The sequence below is a fragment of the Myotis brandtii genome, unplaced genomic scaffold (assembly GCF_000412655.1).
Source record: "Myotis brandtii unplaced genomic scaffold, ASM41265v1 scaffold123, whole genome shotgun sequence".
In the NCBI taxonomy this organism is placed as follows: Eukaryota; Metazoa; Chordata; class Mammalia; order Chiroptera; family Vespertilionidae; genus Myotis; species Myotis brandtii.
The window spans coordinates 13,543,399-13,552,375 of NW_005354291.1; the positions used below are offsets into that span (position 1 = coordinate 13,543,399).

The following is an 8,977-nucleotide window of genomic DNA, read 5'->3' on the forward strand; positions in this document are numbered from 1 at the left end:
CCTTTCTGATTGGTGTTTCTAGTTTCTTGGGATATATTCCTAGAAGTGGGATCACTAGGTCAAATGGGAGTTCCATTTTTAGTTTTTTGAGGAAACTCCATACTGTTCTTCACAGTGGCTGCACCAGTTTGCATTCCCACCAGCAGTGCACGAGGGTTCCTTTTTCTCCACATCCTCGCCAGCACTTGTCATTTGTTGATTTGTTGATGATAGCCATTCTGACAGGTGTGAGATGGTACCGCATTGTTGTTTTGATTTGCATCTCTTGGATGATTAGTGACTTTGAACATGTTTTCATATGTCTTTTGGGCCTTTCTTCTGTCTTCTTTCGAAAAGTATCTATTTAGGTCTGTTGCCCATTTTTAATTGGGTTGTTTTATCTTCCTTTTGTTAAGTTGTATGAGTTCCCTGTAAATGTTGGAAATTAAACCCTTATCGGTGATAACATTTGCAAATATGTTCTTCCATGCAGTGGGCTTTCTTGTTGTTTTGTTGATGGTTTCCTTTGCTGTGAAAGATTTACTTTTGATTGAATCTAAGTTATCAAAATTTTTGGTTATAGCTTTCTGTATCCTGTCTAAGAAAGCTTAACATACTTTCAGATTGAGAATATATTCTTCTATGTTTTCTTCTATAAGCTTTGCACCTTTATTTTCTATATCTAGGACTATGGTCCATCCACCTCAAATTAATTTTTATTTATGGTATAAAGTTGGAGTTGAGGTTCATTTTTTTTCCATATGGATCTCTAATTCTAGCACCATTTGTTGAATTGGTACATTTTGATACATTTATTGAAAAGCAGTTGGCCAAGTGTAGGGTTTATTCCTGAATTCTGTTCTGTTCCTTTAATCTACTTATATATCCTTATATCAATGTTGCACTGTCTTGATTACTTTAGTAAGTCTTGAGATAGGTAGTATAAGTACAACTTTCTTGTTATTTTTCAAGATTCTTCAGGCTATTCTAAGTCCTCTGCATTTCTACATAACTTTAAAAATCACCTTGTTCATTTTTATTAAAAAGGCTGCTAGGATTATGAATTATAAATTACTTTGGGGGAGAATTAAGTTCTTAATAATATTGAACCCATGAATATGGTGTGTGTGTGTGTGTGTGTGTGTGTGTGTGTATATATATATATATATATTTCCCCATTTATTTAGGCCTTTTAAAATTTCAGCAATGTTTTAGTTTTTAGTGTGGAGAATTTGCATGTCTTTTGTTAAATGTGTTATTAAGTATTTTGTTATTTGGTGCTATTTTACATAGATTTTTAAATTTATTTTTAACTTTTTTCTGCTAGTATATAGAAATACAATTGATTTTATATATTAATCTTATACCCTGAGACATTATTACATTCACCAAGTTTTTAACACACAGTTCCTGGGTACCATGGACTGTCTTCCCTTCATGTTTTAATATGGCTTTTTAGACTTGAATGTCCTTATGTCTTAGATCTGCCCCAAAAGAGGGCCAGTGTGAATGCCCAGGCATTTGTGAAGTCTTCTGACTTCACAGTTGGATTCAAATAGTTCCTCCTAGGAAAATCTCTGTTAGAGCATTTATCACTTTCAGTCTTGAACGAGCTATTCTTTGAAGTCCAGGGCTGTGCTTTATCTCCATTCCATTCCCACAAAACCTAGCACAGTGCCTTTGTTCACAGTTGAAGAGTACATCTTTCCAACATTTATCTCAGGAGGTACAGGGAATTACGTAGCTCTGGGTGGGGGAGGGGAAAATCCTTATAGGCAACTTTAGTCCATTGGAAACAATCCCTGAGTGTGTCTTAGAAAGGTAAAATAGACCTTTGATCAAAAAGATACTGCGTGTTCTTGCTATTTAAAGATATGTTTACTTGTGGATGATCTGCTACTTTCTAAATGACTTAGGCTTTTGCTATCAGTTTTGAATTTCTGTAAATTATGTTTCCTCTTACTTTCTTGTTTTCTAGGTGGCTGACTGTGCTTGGGATGAAACGATAAAGATATACGATCCTATTTGTCTTACTGTGCCTGCTTGAGACACACTACTCTGGTCAGAAACAAAGAACATTGGCTGAAGAACTACTTACCAGGAAATAAATTAACTATTGATAACATAGTCATTATGCTTTTATATGCTATTCAGATTTCAAATGTTAAAAACTTACCCTGAATCAGTTTAGAAGCAGCTGATACAGACTTTGGCTCACCCTTTAAGCCTGACACATAAGCCATATTTCTTAAAATTCTAAGGAATAATTGATGTTATGGTATATCTTACGGTATCTGTTAAAATGTAAACTCTGTGTTATAAAATGGATGAAAATTTGATTCATATAGGTTATATAGGTAGGGATATATTTTATTTTTAATTTGTCATTTTTGATGTGAAATATAATCACTGCTGTTGATAAAAATAAATTGCATCTCTTGATCACTTATCATTTTATGACATTCCCAACAAGATTGCCTTTTCTAATATAGTGTACATATGAATGCAATGCTATATATAAGGTAGCTATATCTTTGCTTTAGTAGCAGGGCTCTAATACAGATTTAATTTTTTTAGCAGTTATTTATTGTGCGTCTACCATGTGCTTGACAAACAGACCGAATGGTTCTCTCAAGGACTGTTTCCATGCTTTAAGAATATGGAATGCTGTGAATTGAGCTTTTCTTTTTTTACAGTTCTGCAAATCTTTTTAGATATTGTATCCATGATCCTATATTTCTCTTCCTACTTCTCTACTATCAAATGTTTAAAAAAGAAAAAAAAAACTTGTTACTGGGCAAGAAGTCTTAGATCCTACTATGGTTTCAAGCAATTACCCTGGAAACAAACCCTAAATAATGCTATAAACCTTCCTCACTACCTCCCTAAGTGTCCTTGAAAAATCTCTAAGTGTTGATGACCTGTAAAAAAAAAGTAGGTTAAAAAGGAAAAAGTAGTAAAACAAACAACTTTGCGTAACACTTATATTTTTATATAAAATTTAAAAAATGTGTTATAAATGGCAAAAATTGTTATTAAGTTTTTAACAAGCTTTTAGAATTTTTAAAGAGCAAAATACAGTTGTAGTAATCAGAATAAGTTAAAATATATGTATATTGTCTAATTTACATATCTTTCTTTACTTATTCCAGAAAAAAGTTAAGACAGCTTACAAAGTAAAGGAAGAAATGAGATAATATCAAAAATAGAACAAAAGGAGACAAAGTAGAGCCAGGAGTAGGGCTTGAAAATATATGTCTCAGAGTCCTAGAAAGTTGCAACTGGCAGCATAAATGGGAAGCCTGGTCAAATACACAGTTCAGTACCCAAGGCCTGAGGGCAAGAACTTTGTCCTAGTCCTGGGCTTGGCCTAGCATCATGCCTAGCACATAGACGGTGCTCAATATCCGGAATGAAAGGACTCAGGGAAAGTACAGCTCTTTTTCGTGCTTAGACAAATCAATACTAATTGTTTTCGAGAAGCCCCATAAAGAGGACACTGCTTAACATGAATATATGGTAAGGAACAAGGAGCGCAAACATCCTTAGAGCTGTCACGACGATGAGATTCATAGAGCTGTTTCTTGTTGCTTCCCTCTACAGGAACTAATGGCATCACACCAAGTGCAGTTCAATAAAAGCAGGTTCACTGTGGGTGTGCTCTGTGTCAGCAGAATTTATAATAGACCTGTACAAATGCCTAACCCAGATCATACTTATAATTAATTGAAATTACTTATTTTCCTTATACAAGAGACTTTGATTAAAATAATCTACCGTGTATCTTTTGAGACAAATATTTGTGATTTAGAAACTAACATCTTTCTAAATATTTATTTTCCCCCTCTATATTGGGGATGTCAGAGATGTTTAGAATACTAACTTCATAATACTTACCTCAGGTTCTTGGAGACTCTCCACATAAACGAGTGTGAGTGAACATTGCCCAGTGGGTTCCCTAGAGATGGGATTGGAAAAACTAGATTGGAAGACTAGAAGGAAAGGAGCTTGGATTCTCTCTGAAAAGAGAATGGGCAAGATTTTTGAATTCTTGGTAGTCCACAAGCCAAGCAGCCTCTGAATTTTAAGAGGACAAGAGTCATTCCCTCCAGGCTGGGAAAAGGCATTTGTTTTCTGGCTACTGAGCTCTTAGCTTTCACCCTGTCTGCCTCCCCAAGCTGCTCCTGCACCCGCAGTGACAGCACAGCACCACAGAGCGAGTGCAGGGAAAGGGAACACCGGTCCCTGAGCATTTCTGTGATCTGGGCACTACGTGAGATGCTTTCTGTATGTTACCCCTTTTCATCTTCCTAACATCCCTGCAAGGAAGCCCTGCCAGTTTTCCAGACAAGGAAATGATGGCTCTCGGGGGTCATAATACCCAGGAAAGGTGGAGCTGGAATTTGAAATCTGCTATAACTGGATCCAAACCTATGGTTCTACCACATGGCCTCCTTTTCCCCAGAATAGCAGAAATCGGCCCACTGAGAAGCAGTAAAGATGTGGACCTCTGGTGACTTGATTCTGATCATTCCTGAGAGAACTGACAGTGTTGAGTTTCCAAGACTAAAGAGCTAAGAAGCTGACCCTGGGTCTGGAATGACTCTCCCAAGGTCTGTCACCTGCTTCGGCATTTTAAAACTGCATAACTTAGGTATGACTTGGCTCTCCCAAAAATGAACTCATTCATTTCTTACTTAACAGGCCTCTTTTTGAATGAAATAATCTACGTAAGTGTTTTTTAACTCATTCATTTCTTACTTAACAGGACTCTTTTTGAATGAAATAATCTACGTAAGTGTTTTTTACTTCCATATATTACTGGGTACTTCCAAATCTATATCTCCTGCCTTCCCCACCTGGGCCTCCCACAACCTTTGCACTCATGTTCTTCCAACCAAACTCATCTTGCTCTCTGAACCAGCTTTTCCTGCACATTTCCTGCTTTTGCTTTTGCCAACACTGTCCACCTGGGTGCTCAAGCTACAGACCTAAATACCATCTTTGTTCCTTCCCTTTTTCCCACTTCTCCACCTCAAGACACATCAAATAGGTCACTAAGTCCTGTCCCTTTAGCCCCCTGAATACTTCTCCATTCTGTCTCTTCCCCACCATTCAACCACCACTGCCCCAGTTCAGGCCATCATTAGCTCTTCTCTAGGCGATCGAAGCAGTTTCCTAAGTGATGCATCTGTTTCTCGGTCTGTCCCCTCAGAGTCCTCTTCAACAGAGCTGCCAGAGACTGATCTAAAATGCAATCTGATTGCCCAAATTTCAGTGTCAAACTGTTCTCTGCTTACCGGATTGCCTACAAGAAAAAGTTCAAGCTCACTAAGCAGACAGTTAAGGTCCTTCAGGGCCAGCCCCTGCCCCTCTCTGCAGCATTGCTTCTCTCCACATTGTCACACACTTTGTGCTTCAGCAACTCCAGCATGCTCACAAACTCCTCGTGTAAATATGCAGGTTTTCATTTCTCTCTTTGCTCAAGGCAGTCCATGTGCTTGGATTGTCTTGTTCTTGGCTTGGCAAATTCTTAGCCATTATTTGAAAGTCATGTGAAATGACTAAAGAAAAAGATTGACAACATACAAAAATTAAAATATTCAATACATCATTAGCAAAGCTTAAAGACAGAAGACGTATTGGAAGGATATAGTTGCAGTATATCTAATGGTTATGTAGAATTGATAAAGCGCTCTTCACAGTTACTAAGAAGTTTGTCCACTTTTATCAACAAACGATTCACAGATGTAGAAATGATAATGTCTAATACACTTCAAAAAGATATTCAGACTTTTTCTTACTGCTGACAAAGAAATGCAAATTAAAATCCCATTTTATCAGTTTGGCAAATGTAAAATATTGATAATATTCAATAGTGGTTAAAGTAAAAGCACTGTTATATACCTGTTGGCAAGGCAATGTGATATATAAATTACCAGTTGACCCAACAGTTCCATTTTTAGGATTCCCTGCCTCTGCTGCCCTTCCTTCCTCCTCTCATTCCCCACTCTACCCCTACAAATAATTACAGAAGTACTTAAGTACAAATTTCCAAAGATATTCACTACATCTTTGTTTGGTAAAACCTAGATCCCTGTCTACAGAAGAAAGGTTATACTATAGAGCAGTCATTTAAAAGTATAAGGTAGAACTATGTGGCCTGACATGGAAAAATACATTTCTATTGATATGTATATAGTTACCTATTTCTGTGTAATAAATCATTCCAAAATTTAGCCCCTTAAACATTTCTTTATCTTACAGTTTCTATTGGTCGGGAATCCAGTAGCGGCTTAGCCGAGTTGTTCTGGCTAAGGTTTTCTCATGACATTGCAGATAAGCTGTCACCTGGGTCTACAGACATCTGAAGTTCAACTGGGGCTAAAGGATCAGCTTCCAGAGTCACTCACATGGTCATCAGCAGGCCTCAAAAACTTACCCTGTGGCACCCCATTGGCTGAGTGTTCCTGCAACATGGCATCTGGCTTCTCCCAGAATGAGTGATACAAGAAAAAAAAAAAAAAAGTCCAAGATGGATGCCTCAGTTCTTTGTAACCTAATCTCAGGAGTGACACCATCACTTCTGCTGTATTCTGTTGTTACACAGACCAACCCTGGTACAATGTGCAAGGGGTTAACCAAGGATGTGAATAACAGGAAGCAGGAGATCTTTGGGGATTATCTTGGAGGCTGGTTACCACACTCTGCTTTTAAAAAATAGCAAAAAAAAAATTGCCCTAACCGGTTTGGCTCAGTGGATAGAGCGACGGCCTGCGGACTGAAGGGTCCCAGGTTCGATTCCAGTCAAGGGCATGTAGCTTGGTTGCGGGCACATCCCCAGTAGGGGGTGTGCAGGAGGCAGCTGATCTATGTTTCTCTCTCATTGATGTTTCTAACTCTCTATTCCTCTCCCTTCCTCTCTGTAAAATATCAATAAAATATATTTTTTAAAAAATAGCAAATTATACACAAATGTGTATTGTACTTTAATTTTATTTTTAAAGGGGATTTATGTATGTGTAAATATATATATACAAGAAAAAATTGAATGGCTCATACCAAACTCGTAACATTAGCCAGCTCTGTGTAGTGGGGTTGGTATGGGGTTGGGGTGGGGAATATTGAAAATAGCATGTTCATAAAAAAAAAAAAGAAAAAAAGCATGTTCACTTATTTATAAAGTTTGTTTTCCTTTTATACGCTCTAAAGAGCATGTGTTATTTTCTTACTGAAAAGAATGAAATAAGACCCTGTTTCCTTCTGCAGGGAGCCTTACTGACACCCCTGTGAAGCTGATTGTATTGCCCTCCTCAGTGCTCTCCTGTTTCTGCCACAAGACCCCACTGTGGCATGAGCCTCTTTGTGCTGCCTCACCTCCACCTGTGAATCTTAAGGACTAGGATGAGTGCTCATCTTTGAATCCTCTGTAGCTAACACTGCAAAGCACAACATACTTGCTCTGTATGTTTGTTGAATGAGTGTATGTCATGCCACCAGTATTTATTGAGTAGCTCCAAAGATAATAGAGCTTGAATCTAGACCCTTGCTACCTTGATAGCTTTTTGACCTTCAGATCCCCATTCTTGTTCAATTATCTTGCTAAACACAGTATTCTTATTTCATTTTTTCTTTGGGATCCTATCTAGTAACTGGTGTGGGAGATGGTGTTAATTTTTTAAAATGAGAGCCCTGATGGAAAAGAATTATATGCAATAGAGAAAATGTGCTCTGTTTCATGCCAGTGTAGGTTTCAAATATTCAGCTAAATATTCTTGCCTAAATGAGAAGGGTAAGAGAGCTGAATCAGCCCCAAATCTTTTACCTAATGTTTGTATCACAAATGGAAGCAGTTATAATTGCTGGCAGAAATGAATCATTCCAAAACTAGGTCTGTGCAGACAATTCTTTATTGTGTTCACTTAAGATGACTTAAAGCAACCATCCTTTAATTGCAATGGTCCCCAAAAGCAGAGATCTGTTATTTGCTGTTGGCTTTAAAAGTTAATTTTCAGTTTTTTTTCTTTTCTGAGTGAACTTTGGATATATGCTTACACACACACATAATTTGAACTGTTGCTTCAGACTTCATTATTTCCTAAAGAAGGAACAGTTATCACTTAAAAAAAAAAAAAGCAGAGTCCTTGAAATAGCCATGTAACCAGAGCTGTTAACAACAAAAACCAAGAGTTCCCTAGGCACCGGGAGCACGGGGTTCCCTATAATGCTTTCCAGTGTTATTCCTGGAAAGTTGGCAGAGTAGTGGGTCATCCGCAAACACTTTCTTGAGTGCCCACCTGTGCGAGGCCCGGAGGTTCCCTACAAGGCGCTCAGCACGGGGCGCTGGAGGTTGGTTTGAGAGCCAGTTCTCTCACCAAAGTGAGCTCCCAGCACATGCAAAGCTGGACCAGGGATGCTGCCAATCCCAGATGTAACTTCTTTTTTCTGCTGCGGTGGTAATCTGCGGTTTCCATCTGGGCTGGAAGAGTCGTGTTCGGCACAAAGGTGGGAATATGGAGGACAAAAAAGAACCACCAGAGAAATGGATTTAAATGTTAGGAGTTTGGGATGCGGCTGCGGGGGGCCAGGGGGAGGGAGGGGCGGGTGGTGTGGCTGGATCAGAGGAAAGAACGAAAGGAGAGGTGGAGCGCATCTCGAGCTCTCTCCCTGGCACCCAAACCCTGACCGTGTCCAAGGAGCGCGAAAACTAAACTGTGCCTGGCTCTTAACCGTGACCTCCTCTGAGCGAATGACGGGGTCCGGGCGTTTCTTTCCAGGGACGGAAGTTCAGATAAAAGGGTCACAAAAGTCTAGCGCTTCAGAACGTAAGAGTTTTCTTTTTCTCTTAGCCGAGTGGGAAGTCCTGCGGGACACGGAGGTGCCTTGGAGCGGGAGATAGGAGATAGGGGTTGTCCTGCTCGCCCAAAGCGGCTCGCCACGGCCCGCAGGCTGCAGTGGGGCCAGGGACCCACGGGAAGCTCACACCTAGTCTCAGCTC

General features: G+C 39.1%; 1 protein-coding gene across 1 annotated transcript in view; it reads left to right on the forward strand.

Moving 5' to 3' along the window:
• The window catches only part of PEX7 (peroxisomal biogenesis factor 7), a gene marked incomplete at its 5' end in the record, with an annotated part of 66,474 nt that extends 64,035 nt beyond the window's left edge, over positions 1–2,439 (forward strand). Inside the window, one exon of the mRNA XM_014533923.1 lies at positions 1,958–2,439. Coding sequence (XP_014389409.1) covers positions 1,958–2,026 — 69 coding nt within the window. The remainder of the gene's footprint in view (positions 1–1,957) is intronic.
• Positions 2,440–8,977: the final 6,538 nt, after the last annotated feature.